Raw genomic sequence first — 20,239 nt, 5'->3', positions numbered from 1 at the left:
ATAGCACACATGCCATTCTCTCATCTTACTGTGATCATCTACCTATTCATCTAAGAGATGGGCCTAGGAAGAAGAAATAATATTTTGGGATAGTTATTTTGTGAAATTGCTTTTCTTTTTATCAATTTTCATATATATTATAAATATTTTGAGTGCTTTGGTAATTCCTTATGTCTTCCACAAGATAATTTAATTGATCCCTTTATTTGACCTGAACACACATATTCACAAGTACAAAAGACAAACATAAACAAACTTACACACATACAAAAAAGTCACAATTTTTCTAGCTACTTCTGTCATTTCAAAATGGGTGCTGCACTTTGACATAGGACTTTTAATCTAAAAAGATTGGTGGTTTCTTTGCTTTCTTCATTTTTTTTCAATTTATTCCACAATTTTTTACTATTCCCAGTAGGTAAAGGCTATTTGAAGTTTCATAGCACTATTTCTGACACTTTTGTGATGGGTACTTTCTTGTTGTATATAGGTTTATAAAAATATGGGAATGCATTTACTTATTTTGAAAACTTTAAACTGGGCTTTAGCAAGACATGATGGAAAAAGAATAAGGATGTCTCGTGTGTGTGTATGTGTGGAAGCATGCTTATGATGTTTAAAAGTGTGTTTGTAATGTGTGTTTATGCTTTGTATTTACAATAAAAATTAAAATATTTCACATTAAGTTCAATAATTTATGTAATATAACTAAACTATGTATTACATATTTCATATGATAAATATATAACATATGATACATATCATATAGACTTATGAAGTAATTAATATTTACTTATATTCATAATATATTTATAAACTATAAATATGTAGAATAAGTATATTTATTAATTTGTAAAACATATTTGTGATGTATTTATTATATTTATAGAATGGACTGCTAATTGAATTAGAAGTTGGCTTATGGAAGGATAGGAATGGAGAATACTTTACTCCTATTCTTCCCTTAACCCTGTTCCAGCCAGAAAGGGTGAAAAGTTAGAATCACTGCTTGAGTCATTAAAAATGCTGCTTGATGAGTAATGGGAGTACTCCTTTCTTTGTGTCTTCTTTATATTATCTAGATTCTATATATTTTATTTTCTGCTTGTGATTAGAAATCTGCAGTTCATTTGACAACACCTATTCAGTGTATTTACTGGGAACCCTCTACTTGGGAATAGAAGGTTAGAAATGAAGTAAATAGTTTTTGCAAGTAGAAGTGCTCATTTCATACACCTAACTATGCAGCTATTTTACTTATTTTCTTTAAAAGTTTAGTTCTTACATAACTAAATTTCTACTTTGTGTCCATACTCAGTTTATGTAAGTTTTTTTTTGAATTTCTATATTTTCTTCCTGTATCCCTTTTTTTTTTTGAGATCCTTCTCTTACTGTTTTCTGCTATCTTTCCTATTCTGTTCTCTATGTTCCTAGTTACCTGCTAGCCTCGTCTCCCCATGTGACTTGTTTGACCCTCTATGGAACAGCCTATTTACCACCACCTCCCACTCCATTTTTCTGTCCACTCTACCCCATCACAGTTTTTTGTACTCAGCTCGTGTGCCTCAGCTAACATGTAGAAATCATACTCTACCAAATCCTTGAGAAGTTAAAACTAATTTTCTCCACTAGTTTATGAAAACAGTTCTGTCACTCTCTGATCTTTAGTTTCTGGATCTTGACATATATTTGAACACCCAGCATATCCACGGTTGAAGTGATATGAAAGAGAGCAGGAGTTTACAGGTGTTAAGATAACAGTGAGAGAAGAAAGGAGATGAAGGGAACATTGGTATAGTGAAAAGTAGCATGATCAATGGATTATAGGTCTTGGTGGGTTTTAAGGATTGTTGAAATTGGGTTATTAGGCGAAGTTAACCCAAAAGATAAATATAGTTTGAGTGTAGGCAGCTTGAAATTGCAATTAAGAAAGGTTTGTAGTTACTGTTTCTGAAAGTTTAAGTCAGTAGCTTAGGTCAGTGGAGTACAAGTACATGGAAGGAGAGGAGTTCAAGGAACTAAGAGGATAGGGTGTTGGAAATGTCACATTGATATTGCTATCATCCCAAGTTAATATGTCTATGTAAAACTGAATCATCAATGTTTTGAATCACAATTCTGGAGACTTCTTCCTATTTGATATGGAATCAAGTATCGTTCCGTATGGATACAGAGTCATCTGAAAATTTCTATTGGTGTCCTATTTTGCAATCTATACCTTTACCAGTTTTCCACAATAATATTTTAAGAGCATTTGTTAAATTCCAATTAAAATAGATACAGTCAGAATGATCTAATAGCATTGCCTGGATCTATCAATCTGATAACAAATACAATTCCAACAAACATTTATTTACTATTGTTCTACAGCCATGTGAATTTTTTTTAAAAAGCTGTGAAATAGACTGTCACCTAAAGGAATTTAAAATCTAGTATATAACCATATGACAAGTAGAGAGAAGTTTTTATTGTATAATGGCTTGTCCTTATGAACTTATATTCTAGAAGTCAGTGGGTCTAAAATGGGAAACTGGTAACAGAAAGTTAATGTGAAAATTGCAGAAGAAATGGATCTAGAACTAAACTCAGAAGGTAATCTTTAATAATTCAGATATTAAAACATCGGAAATACTTTTACCCCAGGGTCAAAACTCAGGGGTACCAGATGCCAAATTTAAGAGGCATATGTGTGTGTGTATGTGTATGTATACCTGTGTACACATAAGTGTGTGATAAGCGTATAATCATGCATACACATTTATATTTGGTTTATAGTATGTGCATCTTTCCTTGTATTCCGGCAAATGTTCTTTTATCATTGCTTTTTGTCTTAAAACATGATGATTGATTATAGAACTACTACATTCAATATAAATGAAATGTTAACTAAAATAAAAACATAATGTTGGAAATAGCTTGTAAAAGGTAAAGCACATCATAAAAGATACTGTATGTTTGTCATGTGTTTAACTTTTGACTCATTTAACAAAATATAATTAACTTTTCAAAAGATATTTGCAAAGAAGTGAAGATTGTCAATGATTGCAAGAAAACTTCATTATCATTCCTATCAAAAGACATGATTTTCTTCATCCTTGGGCAGAGTGTGCAGGGAATAGCAGGAGTACCTCTTCGTGTCCTTGGAGTAGTCTTTATTTATAACAGCGTTGCCGCATACTCAGCTGGTATTTATCTAGGCAAGTTTTTTCCCCTTCTCGTATGATTTATATATATTTTCATCATATCAAACTGTATAGGCTGCAGTTCATTTTTCTAGGGAAAAAAATCTCAAGTTACCAGATTAAGTTGCTTGAGTAGATTGTATGTTTATGTATGTTTAAACTTCGGGAATGTAGTGGGATGTTGCTGCCATCATGTCAAAAAGGGGCAAAAACATTGTTTTATGCCCCTTTAGAGCCAGATTCTATGTGGTGCTGAAATAATCATTACTGCACTAAGCTCTTTACGTACATTAGCTTACTTAATCATTCTGGGGAGGTTTGATATTTTTGAAGTTAGTGAAAACATAATCTTGTTCATTCTATCAAAGAAGGGAGTGATATGCTATTTAATTAATTAACAACAGTGTAGTATCCTCTGTTTACAGTGTTTTATGCTAGAGTATCATACAGTAAGTAACCCTAGGGTATATCTCAGAATAATAAGTGCCTCTTTATATTACACTAGCTTCTTGTCCTGATAAATCTCCTGTTTATACAGGTTTATCTAACCATCACTTTTGAAAAAACAATTTTAAAGTTGTTTTTACATGCTTATTGTGAAGGTGAGTGAAAAGTAAATAGCATTTTTGCATCAAAATAATCATTTTTCCACCATAGGTAAGGAAAGTCATATCAATAAAGTAGATGACATTCATATTTATGTTTGCTTTTAGAAAAAAAAATTTGCAGTGATTCATTAGTGTTGGCTCATGGTGGCAACAAATGTGATTGTTTTACTTTTGGTTCTACTGAATGGCAATTAAAACACACATCTGTACACTGCAGAGAGTAGCTTGCTTCATTGCCACCTCTTGCCTCCTTGACAACTGAGGTGAAGGATGCAAAGGCAATATCTATGTTAAAGTATTGTTTTGCTTTAGCGCTACGATTTAAAGTGAAATAGGATCTGTTGAATTTATATGAATATAAATATATTTATATCACATTAATATGTAGATTAAATAAGTATACTGAATTATGAAGTTAACTGTATTTCTCTAATACATGCACTGAGTAATATGTATAATGATTAATTTTATGTGTCAGCTTGGCTGGTTATGGCAACCAGTTGTTTGGTCAAACACCATTGTAGATGTTTCTATGATATTGTTTAGATGTGACTAATATTTATTATCACTAGACTTTGAGTCAAGCAGTTTAACTCTTCATAATATGGGTGAGACTCATCCAATCGATGGAAGCCTTTCAGGACAGACTGAGGTTTCCCAAAGAAGCAATTCTGTCTCCAAAGTGCAATTTAGAAACTACCTGAGTTTTCCCATTCTGCTAGCCTGCCCTGTGGATGTAAGACTGTAACATTAATTCTTATGTGAATTTCCAGCCTGCCAGCCTACCCTACAAATTTGGACTTGCTAGCCCTACAGTTTCATTAGCCACTTCCTAAAAATATCAGTCAATCAATCTCTGTCTCTGTCTCTGTCTCTGTCTCTCTCTGTCTCTCTCGATATCCTACTGGTTCTGTTTCTTTGGAGACTAATAGAGTATGGTATGAACCTTTCAGAGGTGATCCATTTCAGCGAGGTAGTCTTTATATTTTTACAACAAAGCTGGCTTATGTAATTGTTTGATGTCCAGTATTCATTTCATAGGCATTGTGGAAGCTTCAGGAATCCTCGGATATGCTTTGGGTCGTGCGATAGGAGCACTCTTAATTAAGACCTCTGAGAATAGTTCTTTTGAGGAAAGGTAAGCTGTTTTTGCCTTTTTTTGTTTACACTCTATATATTTATTGGCTAGATAGTGTAGCTTGTGAATACATATATTGTAACAGACATTTTAAAGAGAAATATATGTAAATGTGATGGATATGCATATATATGTACATATAAATACATCTAAATATGCATTTTTATCTTTGCTGGTTGAAATATAACTTCAAAAACTACTTCTAATGACCACCTTACTACTAATTCTATATCTAGCTTTTTAAAAAATTGTGGTAAAAAAAACATAGTAAAAAATGTACCATCCTAACCATTTTTAAGTGTGTAATACAGGTAGTATTAACTATATGCGTATTGTTATGTGACAGATCTTTAGAATTTTTTCATCTTGCAGAGTTGAAACTCTGTATCCATTGTGCAACAGCTCCCCATTTTGCCCTTCCTCAGCCCTTGGCAACCACTGTTCTGCTTCCTATATTTAAGAGTTTGACTATTTTTCAGCACCATTTATTGAAGAGACTGTCCTTTCTCCATTTTGTAATTAGATTTATTTGTTTATTTATTTTTTTAAACAGAGGTACTGGGAGTTGAACCCAGGACCTTGTGCATGCTAGGCATGCACTCTACCACTGAGCTATACCCTCCCCCCTTTAATGGGAGTAGGTAATTAGATTTATTTGTTTATTTATTTTTTTAAACAGAGGTACTGGGTCCATTTTGTATTCTTACCATCCTTCTGAAAGAGCATTTGTCCATATTTATGAGAGTTTGTTTCTGGACTCTTTCTTGTCTTCTATTGGTCTATGTTGCTGTCTTTATACCAACCAGTACCATACTGTTTTGAGTACAGTAGCTTTGTGCTATATTTTGAAATCAGGAGGTGTGAAGCTTCTGGCTTTTTTTTTTTCTTTCTCAGGATTGTTTTGGCTATTTGGAGTCTAGTCAGATTCCATATGAAATTTTAGGATTTTTAAAATTTCTGCAAAAAAACTTCTGCTGAGACTTTGATAGGAATTACATTGAATCTGTAGATTGCTTTGGGCATTAAGGGAATTTAATAATAGAAAGTCTTCAAATCCATGAGCATGGATATTTTTCCATTAATTTGTAGCTTCTTTAATTCTATTAGCAATGTTCTGGAGTTTTCACTGTTTAAATAAGTCTTCCACCTTGGATGCTGTTCAGTGTGTATAGAAACACATTTGATTTTTGTGTTGATTTTGTATCCTGCCACTTTGCTGAATTATTAGTTCTAACAGATTTTTTTTTTTTTGGAGTCTTTAGCATTTTCTAAGTATAAGATCATGTAGTCTGCAAACAAAAGTAAGTTTACCTCTTTCTTTCCAATATGGATGCCTTTTATTTCTTTTTCTTGCCTGTTTGTTCTGACTAGAATTTCCAGTACTATGTTGAATAGAAGTGGTAAGAATAGTTAGGCATCCTTGCCTTGTTCCAGATCTTAGAGGAGTGCAGGATTACCAGGGGACTTCTCATATATGGCTTTTTATTATGTTGGGGTAGTTTCCTTCTATTTTCAGTTTGTTGAGTGTTTTTATAATGAAAGGGTGTTAAACTTCATTGAATGCTTTTTCTGCATCAATTGAGATAACCTTGTGGTTTTGCCCTTCATTATGTTAATGTGGTATATCACAATAATTGATTTTCCTATATTGAACCATTATTGTTGTATTCCAGAATATATCTATCTTGGTCATGATATGATTCTCTTAATATGTTGTTGAATTTGGTTTCCTAGTATTTTGTTGATGATTTTTACATCCCAATGATTTTAGTGTATGGTTTTCTTTTCTTGTAGTATCTTTGTCTGATTTTTTGTTTTTAGGGTAATGCTGACCTCATGGAATGAGTTTGGAAGTATTCCCTCCTCTTAATTTTTTTGGAAAAGTTTGAGAAGGATTAGTATTAATTCTTCTTAAAGAGTTTGGTCGTATTCTCCACTGAAGCCATCTGGGCTTGGGATTTTCTTTGTAGTGAGGTTTTTTTGAGTTTTGGGTTTTTTGTTTGTTCTTATTGAAACAAAACACTGTTTACAAAAGTCTGTTTACAATATTGAGTTAATTTCTGGTGTACAGCATAGTGATTCAGTTTTACACACACACACACACACACACACACACACACACACACATACACACATTACATTTCATATTCTTTTTCATTATAGGCTATTACAAGATATTGAACATAGTTCCCTGTGCTATACAGTAGAACTTTGTTGTTTATCTTTTTTATGGATAGTAGTATCTGCAAATCCCAAGCTCCCAGTTTATTCTTCCACCCTCCTCTTTTCCCACTGATAACCCTAAGTTTGTTTTCTACGCCTGTGAGTCTGTTCCTGTTTTGTAAAAAGTTCATTTGTGTCACTTTTTTTTAGATTCCACATATAAATAATATCATATGGTATTTTTCTTTCTCTTTCTGGCTTAATTCACTTAATGTGACAATCCCCAGGTCCATCCATGTTGCTGCAAATGGTGTTACTTTATTCTTCTTTATGACTGAGTAATATGTGTGTTTGTGTGTGTATATATATTATATATATATAAACATTATTAATATTATATAAATTATATAATATATATTATGTGTGTGTATGTGTGTGTATATATACACATTATAATTTCTTTATCCAATCATCTGTTGATGGACTGTTAGGTTGTTTCCACATCTTGGCTCTTGTAAATAGTGCTACTGTAAGCATTGGGGTGCATGTGTCTTTTCAAATTAGAGCTTCATCTGATTGTATGCCCAGGAGTGGGATTGCTGGATCATAGAGTAAGTCTATTTTCAGTTTTTTTTAATGGAATCCCCATACTGTCTTTTATGACAATTGCACCAAACTACTTTGTTGAAAGGTTTTTTAAGTGCTGATTTAATTTCCTTACTGGTTATATGTCTGCTCAAATATTTTATTCTTTCATGATTCAGTCTTCGTAGCTTATACTTTCTAGAAATTTATCCACTTATCTAATTTGTTGGCATAAAATTGTTCATAGTAGTCTCTTGTGATTCTTTTTATTTCTGTGGCATCAGTTGTAATATCTCCTCTTTCATTTCTGATTTTTGTTATTTGAGTCTTTTTTTTTTTCTTATTCTAGCTAAGGGTTTGTCAATTTTGTTGATTTAAAAAAAAACTCTTAAAAAAAACCTCTTAGTTTTATTGATTTTCCCTGTGGTTTTTCTATTCTATATTTTATTCTTTTCTAATCTTCATTTCATTCTTTATCCTACGTAAATATGTATTTTAAAGTTATGTTTAATTATTTACTGAAGTGGTACTATAAGTGACTTCCTGCCTTTTCCAGTTGTCTGCATAAGATGATGGAGTTAATGAAGGAGGTATAATCTACCACTACAAGAAAATAGGGAGATCCACTCTCCATTTCTGAAACTCTGGTTTTATATAAATGGAGAACTAATTGAAACTGAGATACAGAAGCCAGCTAGCTCCTCTTATTTATTATCAAACTGCCAACTAATTCCTTAATTATTTATTGCTATGGATACTGTATGGACATTCTCCTGCTAGCTTCCCTACCAGCTCATCTGGGCTCTTACCTGGCCAGAGTGAAGTGTTGGTAGCTATCACACAAATATAATAAAGAGGGGCAGATAAGGTGTCAGAAGGTATCAGGGAATAAGCTGTATGTTGGATATATTTAGTTTGACTCTCTAAATCCATTTCTGTCTTTCTAAAACCTTCTATTCTCTTCTCTTCCCCAGGGGGCTATATTGAGAGCCTCAACATAATCTCTTTAACTCTGGATTTCAGTTGGATTTGGCCAGTGAGAAGCACTGGCAGATGAGAGGGCAGGAGCGTATTAAGGCTAGGGTATTTATGCTCCTAGTTCCTTTTCTGCGAGAGGTGTACCCAGATTGGCTGTATCCCTATTCTGAAGATCATGGCTGCTTTCAGGCTTCCATTACCATTTATTAAGCATTGTTTTAGTTGACATTCAGGCCTGTGGTAACAGCTTGTTATTGTAGCTAGCCCCAGAATTTTGTGCTGTACCTTGTTATTTCCCTAAACCCTGCCCACATCACTGGAAATAGTTTTCTTGTCACTATCTCTTTAAATTATCTAATATGAATGTATTAAGTTTCCTATCAGTATCCCAACTGATTCTAAAAATAGTATCAGAAGTAGCTTTAGGATTCGAGAACTAGGTTGTGTATTTGTATGCCCAGATAACCTCCTTCCTGGGAGTAAGTTAGTAAAATGATCACAAGTTGTAGATGGGATTAAGTCCAGGGGAGGGCCAGACTGGGAAATTACGTATTCATAGCATTTAATCAATTTGAGGGACAGAAGTTATTGTAAGACTTCTGGGTCGTTTGGCTTCTTTAAACAATATTGGAGAATATTCTCAGGGAAAAGGAACACATTTAATCGTATTAATATTAAGGTTTCTTATTGAGATGAGAAAGGAGATGGCCACTATATTATAGCTCCACTCACCAGTGGCCTTGGATACAGGAAATCATTCTAGTGAGTAGAACTTCAGGCTGGTTGACCACTTAGCATAGAAGGAGAGATGGCCTCAGGTATAAATTTATACTAATTTATGGTTGGGTAGCCAGGAGCTTAGAATAAGATTAGAAAATAGGAAATCAAAAGAAAATGTGAGTGAACCTCTTAGAATGGGCACATGTAAAAGGTGTGTACTTTGGAAGAAGCTGTTTAATCAGCTGGACAAAATGACCCTCCTGTTAATGTCAGGTCAGCCTCTCTCCTTTCTAACCATCCCAATTCTTCCTCAGTAAGCTCATGTAAAAAGTGGCCTTGGTGACATGAGTGTAGTAACTTGGACTTCTTCACAGTAGGAAAGTCTGTCAACAAAAGTATTTACTAGGATATGAGTATTACTACTGCTGAGTATCTAATTCATCAATAGTAGAGGTCAACCCTGAGTCCGTGATATAGCACATTCATTGGGAGACAAGCTACCATCCGGTTTATTACTTTGTCCTTAGGTTGCCCCTCTTTTAATTTGTCTTTATACGAAAAGATACATATCCTAGGCAAGAATTTTTCTTCTGTACTATCTTAGTCCATTTGGACAGCTATACAAAAACAGAAATTTATTTCTTGTAGTTCTGTATGCTGAGAAGTTCAAGATCAAGGTGCTGGCAAATTCAGTGTCTTGGGAGATTCTGCTTCCTGGTTCATAGACATAGCCATCTTCTCCCTGTGTTCCCACATGGCTAAAGGGGCAAGAAGTTCCTCTGGGTCATTAATCACATTCATGCAGACTATCTATCCTCATGATCCTAATAATCTCCCAAAGGCCCCACTTGCTAATACCATCACATTAGAGGGTAGGATCTTAACATATGAATTTGCAGGAGACAAACATATTCAGTTCATAACATCTGCCTACCATGTTTATGCTAGCATCACTATTCAAAGACTTAGATGCCATATTCATCCCTGTGGTATCTCATACAGTATTGTCTTTGACTAGAGACCATATGATAAGACAAAGGAAGTGTGTCAGCATGATAATTACAGAATTCACTGGTAGTACTTTGTGCCCCATTATCCAGAAATGACTGGCTTGATACAATGGTATCATGGCTTGGTGCCTATATAGTTTTTTTGGTGGAGTAGTTAGGGTTTTCTGTATATACTACCATGTCATCTTCAAACAGAGACAGTTTTACTTATTCCTTTCTTATTTGGATGCCTTTTATTCCTTTTTTTTTGCCAAACTGCTCTGGCTAGTACTTCCAGTGTTATGTTGAATAAAGGTAAGGATGTTAGGCATACTTGTCTTATCCTTGATTTTAGAAGAAAAATTTTCAGCTTTTCACTGTTGAGTCTGATGTTAGCTATGGGTTTGTCATATACAGCCTTTTTATGTTCCCTTTATATGCAATCTGTTGAAAGTTTTAATCATGAGTGGTTGCTGAATTTTGTTAAATGCTTTTCCTGCATCAATTGACATGATCATATGCTTTTTATTCATTTTGTCAATGTGGTATATCACAATGATTGATTTGCAGATGTTGAACCATCCTTGCACCCTTGGAATAAATCCCACTTGATCATGGTATATGATCATTTTAATGTACTGTTGAATTCAGTTTGCTAATATTTTGTTGAGAATTTTTGCATCTATGTTAATCAGGGATATTGGCCTGTAATTTTCTTTACTTGCATTGATTTTTCTGAATTTGGTTGTACATTTAAACTTAACATCCAATTTTAGTTTACTTTTGTATATAATGAGGCATGGGACACATTTCTGTTTTTTCCTGAAAGAGATATTTGATTGTACTGATGATGTTTGTGGATCTTCCATGATTTTTTAAAATTAATTTCATTTGTACAGATACTCAACATTGTCTTTATCATAAATTAAAATTTCCTTTTTACATAGGTTTTCTTCTTGTCTCTGTATCTCTAATCTGTTCCTTGATATATTTTTCTACTCCTATGCCAAAAATATAAGGTTTCAATAATTAAAGCTTTCTTGTATTATTTTCTGTGTGTTTGGAATAGTCTCCACTTATACATCAAAAACCAGGTGCTATTTTTGCAAAATTATTCTTCTAGATACATTTGGTAATTTCAGTTATAATTAAAACATTTTGATTTGTAAATCTTGAATTTATGTGTCCAATTGAGAATAATTGCATACTAATAATCAGAACTCAGGCATGCTTATAGTTGGAATACATAGGTGAGTTAAAAAGAAAAAAAAATTTCTAAAAGATGAAAAAAATTGTAATTTTACAAATTCTTTAAAAGAGAGGGGAAAAAAGGACATTTTCTGAATATTATAATCAATAAGGAAACACATAGCCTTAGTGATTGATAGTCTGGAATTGAATCTCCCTGGGTAGAGCATATTCACATATATGTGCCTAATGGATAATTAAAATCAAGATCGTAACCCTGTGTCATTGCAAGTTGGAATGTGGATCCCTGAATAATGTACCAATGGACAAAAAGTTGTCCCATCAATGAATAAAGCTGAGAATATTCTCCATATTCTATGCAAAATGAGACCTATATGCAAGCTGCTTATCAGATTCTGTTGGCAGTAGTTCTCTGTTGGCAGTAGAGCACCTCCAAAACTGTGGTTCCTGTGGATGTGGACATTTTCCCACAATGGCTGGTTAGACAAGATCTTAAATGTGTGTGGACCTGAAGATAATGGCAGCTGTGTAGTAATCAGCTTTCCTAAATCTCCTTCCTAAATGAAACAAAATAACTTCACAACTGTGAAAATCCCCTGTAAAATCATGGCCTTAGCATTATTGAACACAAAGAATGTTGAAACTGCAAAATAACTGTGAGTAAAAAGGGAGAAACCAACAAATGGCAGCAGAGGATCCTTTACATTCCCATCTCATGTGGCTCAATGCAAAGCTTTGTGGTTTGCAAAGGTAGACCAAGAAAGACCACAGGGAAGATAGAAGGCCAAGGCTATCAAAGGGTGATTAGGTATGATCACTAGAAGGGTAATGAAACTAGAAATAAACCACAGAAAAACAAATGAGAAAGAAATGACTTGGTGACTAAACAACATGGATGGTACTAAAAGGCAGTAGGTCGATGATGAACTCATAGAAGAAATTATAAAATACTCTGAGACAAACAACAATGAAAACACAACCACACAAAATCTATAGGATGCAGCAAAAGCAGTCCTAAGAGGGAAGTTCATAGCAATACAGGCCTTCCTCAAAAAACAAGAACAATCTCAAATAAACAACCTAACCTACTACCTAAAAGAATTAGAAAAAGAAGAACAAACAAAACCAAAAGTCAGCAGAAGGAAAGAAATAACAAAGATCAGGGGCAGGGGAAATAAATAAAATAGAGATTAAAAAAAGTAGAAAAATCAATCAAACAGCTGGTTTTCTGGAAGAGTAATAAACAAAATTGACAAACCTCTGAGAATTCAGAGAAGGCACTATAGGAAAAAGATTTCAAAGTATATGTGATTTAAAGGTTCAGATGCCCAGATAAAATATTAGTTGTGTAACTTAAAGGGCCAGGCTTGCCCTAAAGAACTGGGTGCAGGATTTTAAGGGCCAGGGATGATTTCAAAAAAGGATGAGATTTAGTGGGATACTCTTGTAAATGCATAGCTCTGTTGGAGAAAAAAAGTTAAAGAGGGAAAAAGAATTACTCTTCACTTGAGTGGACAGGTAAAAAGACGTTGAAAGGAAAAATTTTAGTATCCTGCAGGACGAGAACCACATAATTGGAGGACTTACAACCACTCAATCCCAGCAAAACAAGCAATAACAGGGACAAATTAACAGAAAATGTTTTTTTTGTCTCTCTCTCTCTGTCTCTCTCTAATTATGGCTTTGTTTGTAATAAAGTATACAAAGTTGAAAGTTTTTATTTCCTTTATTAAAGCATTGAAGACTGTGATGCCAGTGAACACTGGCTGTGGACTTGGTGGAGCCAGTTTGTTATTATCTCAGTTATTGCATGGTCTACATTAATACCATTGTCACGCTTTCCACAAAGTATACGAGGTGACTATAGAAATATAATTCATTAAATTAGAGGACAGTAGATTGCTTACTTCCATCCTGGTCCCCAATTTTCAGAGTATGGCTACTATATTCTTTCTGTCTACATTTCTTTCTGTTGTGAACATACAGTGACATGTGCTAGTATTATTTGAACAAATAAAGCTGCGTGCAGCCAAGTATTCTTTTATATGTACCAGACTTTAATTAGTACAGATTTTGCCTCTTGTCATTCCTCTTTAAAAATGCTTTATGTCTAGAATTCAGAAATTATTTAAAGAAAGAAGGCATATTCAAATTTTTTAATTTAATATTATTTAATACATGTATTACCCCATAGAAATGTATGATAAAATAATAACTATTAGAATTCTTTTGGAAACACTAAAATATACATGTTAACATCAGAGAAATCAAATACTCTCCTAATGGTAGTACACTTTGTTGACATAAAATATTTTTAGTAATAGCAAAGGTTTGATTTAATAATATCAAATGCTTTTATATTTTTGGGCTATGCTGTCAAGTACTGTAGTCACTTGCTGCATGTAGCTATTTAAGTTTTAAATTGAAAAATCCATTTACTCATAGGAGTTATATGTCAAGTATTTAATAGCCACATATGGCTGATAGTTATGGGGCAGATATGGACATTTTTCTTTATCATACAATATTCTCTAGGACAGCACTGTTTTAGAAGAATATGCATTTTACTTAGATTGACTTTGGCTTGTTCAAAAATAGCTCACTTGCCTTTCCAAGACAAACTGCCTGTATTGTGATATGTACGTATGTTTATTATATGTTTTAGTTATTTGAACATGTCATAAGATTCTTTTACTTGTTAACATACAGGTACAGCCAGGATAAAACCCGAGAAACAAAAGCCTCATTTGCTGGATGAAAATCAAACAAAAGATCAGGAATTTGTACCTAGTCTCAAGGACTTATTTGCTACTGCTGTGGTAAAGTAAAATGTTTTACATAAACAAGCCAATTAAATTGACATGTACAATTTTCTAATAGTGGATTTAATAAAATAACTATAAAATGTTCAACTTAAATCTAAGTGGGACTCATGAAGTTTTGATTAACATTTTATAGATAATGGAAAATAAGACGCATTGTGCCTAAGTGGCATTGCTAAGAGCTTGGTTAGTGTCAAAGGCTGGTACTTAGTATTTTTTCTTCTATTGCTCTTAATTTTACCTTCATATTATGTTGTATTTTTTCCCAGAATAAATAAGTAAGACATTTAATGAAATGAGAAACAAAAATTAACATTGTCTTTTTGTTACATTTAAATGACTTAGACAAGAACTCTTGAAGTTAACAAATAATTCTTACAAACATCTTATTTTAAGGAAATTATCTCATCTCAGTATCAAATGGAGAACTATTTGTTTACTTGGGTGAGAAACAAGGCTTACAATACAGACTTCGTGGGGTTAAAAAAAAACACTTCTGAATAGTGATTCTGTATTCAATTTGTTTTCTCTTCTACTACTCATAACTTCATTCTTTATGTTGCCTGAAGAATTGTATTTCTCATGTGTAGATTTTATCAAGTCATTTTCCAGAGTACTTCACAGATAAATCTCACACTGTTTCAGTGTGTGGGACTTTGAAAACTTCCCAGTAGCGTCAACTGAATTTTCCTACCTCATCTCAGAATTTTATCCCTGTCTCCCCCCATTCTAGCCGCTTGCTCTTTCCTGGACATACTGGATATTTTTATAATTCTGTACCTTTGTAGATACAAATCTCTCTCCTTCAAATGTTCTTCTCTCTCTTCTCCATTTGAAAGAAACTCTTTGTCAAATCTTACATTCCTAGGCAAAATGAGTTTCTCCCTACTTAATGCTTTCATAGATGTTTGTTGAAAATATAAATGTATATACTGGATGTGTATATAAATATATATATATATAGTACTTTTATTATACTAGTTTAATTCATCTTAAAATGAATAGATTTGTTGTATAAAATCAGAAATTTTGTTTACTTGTTTTCCTTCACACAAGGGTTTAGTTTTTATCAAATTATGAACTCTTCCTAGTAATAAATTATATTTCATTCAGATTTTTAAAATTTTAACTTTTACAAAATTATTACATGTATATATTTTAATTATACAGGAATAAATTAGGCATAACTTCAGAAAATTTAAACATGATATTTTAAAAGATTATTGCCAGGCAAAAAACAAAAACAAGTCAATTCTAATATTTCTTTCTTGGAAATAGAGTTCTTTGATTACTATTGTTAGGCTACAGAATAATATAATGTTTGGTTAATAATCTTAGATTTCTGACTGACACTTGTCTGGATGGGTAACTCAAAGATATTTTAATCCTTTTAAAAGTTTAGTAGAAGAGACTTCTAGAATGTCAGGGTGAGGAGCTTAGAATATCTTTAGCTCCAAAAAGCAGTAGTTGAAGCTGACAAAATTGTCAACAGTCATTTCAAAACTCTGGAAATCAGGACTACACTTTGAAAATTACTGATCTACTTTATTAGAGGTCTTTCTACTTACCCTAATTCTGAAAGCACTATTGCAGAGCAGGTTCTGCGTATGTCATTGGCTTCACATTTACTGTCTTGCAGAAGATAATGAAAACCGTAAATCACCTTGTGATATTCCTAACACATTGCCACAAAGCAACGAAGAGCAAAACAATAGTCAAAATGAAGTTGCCTGCTAAAGATAGGTTTCTGTTAAGCCCTGTCGGTGAAATTAATGTAGCGCTTGTCTTCCCTGAGAGTAAAAGGTCAGCCAGTGTTGTCTGCTAGGTTGGTGTTTACTTATGAGTCAGTTAAGCAATGAAGATTACAAAGGAATTCATGTAAGAAAGAGTGGAGTTTTACAGTGGGTAATGGTTATAATCCCTCATCAGGTAGGGGCTGGAGAGGCTGTGACTTTCTGGGAATGAGCACAACGTAGAACTAAATGGGAGTTTATGCTTCCCTCGTGGTAGATCTCCTAGGCAGAGAGATTTCCCTCATTAGGATCTATTACTTTCACCTAAGCCCAAAAGGTTGCATACTAGAGACTGATCGGTAGCATCCTATTCTTGGTAAATAGTCTTAGAGAGAACCAGCTATAGCCTTCTCTTTGTGCTCCATGGTATACCCAAGGGTTAACAAGGCTAATGGTGAATCAGGTCTTTCCTTATCCATAGGTTCTAATCTGTTAGCAAGCCTAACTGCTAGGACTACCCAGTGGAGACGGCATTTACTACTGTTGAGACCTTGTGCAAATGTCTGTATTTCTTTGTTTCTAAGCCGCACATTTTCCCCTTCACATTTTAACATCTTTGAAATTGGGTTGGATTTTAAATTGACAGAGTGTTGAAATAATTGTAAGTCAGAACATAATTGTGACATAGTTAGATATTGCTTAAGTATAGCAAAGTTGATCATTGGCTGTTCTTATTATCATTACTTCAGTGGTGCTGTCCATATTGAGAGAAACTGTTTAACTCTTCAAAGAGATAATGCAATATTTAAACATTGGATTGTAAAGTTATTGTATATGTACAAAGACAGAAACAGCAACAGGATATAATTTTGATTCCAGTAAAGCAAGTACTTGCTGTTGGAAGAATGATCACTAGTTCACATTTTCTTGCAAAATAACATCCAATAGTTTTATGGGACTTAAGTATAGAATTCCACAATTAGAGACAGCTGTATTGTTCGTTTTTTTGAGATATCTGCAAAAGGATTGCCTACTGTCACTGTCTTTGGCACAACATACCAAGTTGTACAGCTGAGCAGGAAAAATTGGCAACTCCTTCTTAATAGATATATTTAAAAAGCTGGTGAGACTGATATCTGCATAGCATAGGACTTTCCTTTAGGCATTGTACCATAATGTGAGTGGCAGTGATTTTTTTTTCCCTTGAAGTACATAAAATAATGGCATCTCTTAAAATTGATGGCATTTTAGATGCAATGAAATATGGTATTTCAACCTTTCTGAGCCTCTCTTTCTACAGCCAAGAAATTGGTACAATAATGTTAACTTCCTTCTTGTTGATGTGGCATATCATGTTGATTAATTTGCATATGTTGAACCATCCTTGTGTCCCTGGGATGAACCCAACTTGATCATGGTGTATAATCTTTTTAATATGTTTTTGGATTCTGTTTGCTAATATTTTGTTGAAGATCTTTGCATCTATATTCTCAACGATACTGACCTATAGCTTTCTTTTCTGGTAGTGTCTTTATCTGGCTTTAGTATCAGAGTGATGATGGCTTCATAGAATGAGTTTGGGAGTATTCCCTCCTCTTCAATCTTTCGGAATAGTTTGGGGAGAATCGGTATGAGTTCTTCATTGTATGATAGAATTCTCAGTGAAGCCATTAGGTCCTGGACTTTTGTTTGCAGGGATTTTTTTTTTTTATTGCTGATTCTATTTTACTTCTAGTGATTGTTCTGTTCAAATGATTTATTTCTTCTTGATTCAGTTTTGATGGAATGTATGTTTGTAGAAATTTGTCCATTTCTTCTGGGTTGTCCAATTTATTGCCGTATGGTTAGTTGTTCATTGTATTCTCTTAAGATATTTTGTATTTCTGTGGTATTGATTATATCTCCCTTTTCATTTCTTATTCTGTTTATTTGTTTCCTCTCTCTTTTCTTCTTGGTGAGCATGGCTAGAGGTTTGTCAATTTTGTTTATTACTCTTCCAGAAAACCAGCTGTTTGATTGATTTTTCTACTTTTTTTAATCTCTATTTTATTTATTTCCCCTGCCCCTGATCTTTGTTATTTCTTTCCTTCTGCTGACTTTTGGTTTTGTTTGTTCTTCTTTTTTAATTCTTTTAGGTAGTAGGTTAGGTTGTTTATTTGAGATTGTTCTTGTTTTTTGAGGAAGGCCTGTATTGCTATGAACTTCCCTCTTAGGACTGCTTTTGCTGCATCCTATAGATTTTGTGTGGTTGTGTTTTCATTGTTGTTTGTCTCAGAGTATTTTATAATTTCTTCTATGAGTTCATCATTGACCTACTGCCTTTTAGTACCATCCATGTTGTTTAGTCACCAAGTCATTTCTTTCTCATTTGTTTTTCTGTGGTTTATTGCTAGTTTCATGACAAAGTGGTCAGAAAAGATGCTTGAAATAATTTCTATCCTTTTAAATTTGTTGAGGCTTCTTTTGTGCCCAAGTATGTGGTCTATCCTAGAGAATGTTCCACGAGCACTTGAAAAGAATGTATATTCTGTTTTAGGGGGATGTGATGTCCTAAAAATATCAACCAAGTCCAGCTGTTCTGTTGTGTCATTTAGTATCTGTGTTTCCTTACTGATTTTCTGTCTGGAAAACCTGTCCATTGATGTTAGAGGGGTGTTGAAGTCTCCTACTTTTATTGTATTCCCATCAGTTTTTCCCTTTTTGTCTGTTAGTATTTGTTTTTTATATTTAGGTGCTCCTATATTGGGTGCATGTATGTTAATGAGTGTAATATCCACATCTCATACTGCTCCTTTGATCATTATATAGTGTCCTCCTTTTTCTTTCTTTATGGCCTTTGTTTTAAAGTCTGTTTTGTCTGATATGAGCATTGCTACTCCCACTTTCTTGCCATTTCCATCTTGCATTTCCATTTTCCAGCCATAATTTCATCAAATACATTTTCGACCCCTTTATCCCTCTCTTCTCTTCTGGGACCCCTATCATGCAAATGATAGTTTGCTATAAATAATAACTATAAATAATTGAGGAACTGCTTTAACAAAGCTACTCAAGAACGTCATGAAAAAAATTAAAACTCTATAACTGTATTAAAGGAGACTAGGATAGTTTGAAAGATATACTCTATTAATGGATAAAATGACAGCTTTCATATATGTGATTTCTCTCTCAATCTATGAATTCAATGAAATGTAATCAATACTAGGGCAAGAATTTTATTTTTTTAGTAAATGACAAGTTGATTCTTAAATAATTCTTATAACAGAATGATGGCATGAATAGGTAAAACAAAGAGTGTTGATCCTAGTACACATTAAGACAGGCTACAAAGCCATAGTAGTAAAAACAAGGTATTTCCTCAGCACAGATAAATAGGCCAGTGGAATAGAATAGAGAACTCAGCAACAAATTTATATATAGTATATAGATATGTAAACTTGCTTTGTGATAGAAGAGGCACTGCAAGGATAATTGTTCACTAGATGTGATGGCAAACTTGGTGTTCTATATGATAAAATGAAGTTGGGTCCCTACTTGATATTATGCAGAAAGGTGATTTCTAGGTTAATAAAATGTGATTTGAAAAAATGACACAGTTAATGTTTAAACTGAAGGAAATGCCTTGTGACATAGAGGTTGGAAAAGATTAGGCAAGATTGCTATAGTGTGAAATATGAACTTATAATTTATGGATTACATTATATTAAGTCAAAGATTTCAATGAAGAAAGGTACAGACTGTTAAAAGATGAGTGACAAATATCTAAATTCCATAAATACCATAAGAGATTAATCTTTAGAATAAACAAGGAATTCTTGGAAAATCTACATAAGAATTTCAGGAATCCTAATAGAAGTATGAATAGGCAGTTCATACACATGAAAGAATGCTAAATAGCTAACAATTACATGAAGAAATGCTCAGTTATATTTGAAATTGGAAAAATATAAAATAAAGCATTGTAATACTACACATTCATCAGCATGGCAAAATTTTGTAAGTCAGCTAATATTAAAGTGTTTGTGATTATGTGGGTGTACCAGTTATACAAGTAGGTATATCTATTCCTCTTAACAAAATAAAATAATTCGTATATAACTTATTTCTATTTC

General features: G+C 33.3%; 1 protein-coding gene across 1 annotated transcript in view; it reads left to right on the top strand.

The window, feature by feature from the left end:
• LOC116660016 (solute carrier organic anion transporter family member 6A1-like) overlaps positions 1-20,239 on the top strand; it is a 77,441-nt gene that overhangs the window by 15,885 nt on the left and 41,317 nt on the right. Inside the window, exons 4-7 of the mRNA XM_032468499.1 lie at positions 3,012-3,197; positions 4,832-4,928; positions 13,308-13,429; positions 14,282-14,391. Coding sequence (XP_032324390.1) covers positions 3,012-3,197; positions 4,832-4,928; positions 13,308-13,429; positions 14,282-14,391 — 515 coding nt within the window. The remainder of the gene's footprint in view (positions 1-3,011; positions 3,198-4,831; positions 4,929-13,307; positions 13,430-14,281; positions 14,392-20,239) is intronic.

Source organism: Camelus ferus, chromosome 3 (assembly GCF_009834535.1).
Source record: "Camelus ferus isolate YT-003-E chromosome 3, BCGSAC_Cfer_1.0, whole genome shotgun sequence".
NCBI lineage: Eukaryota > Metazoa > Chordata > Mammalia > Artiodactyla > Camelidae > Camelus > Camelus ferus.
Note: the sequence above shows the minus strand (reverse complement) of the source record. Positions and strands in the feature narration are given on the sequence as shown.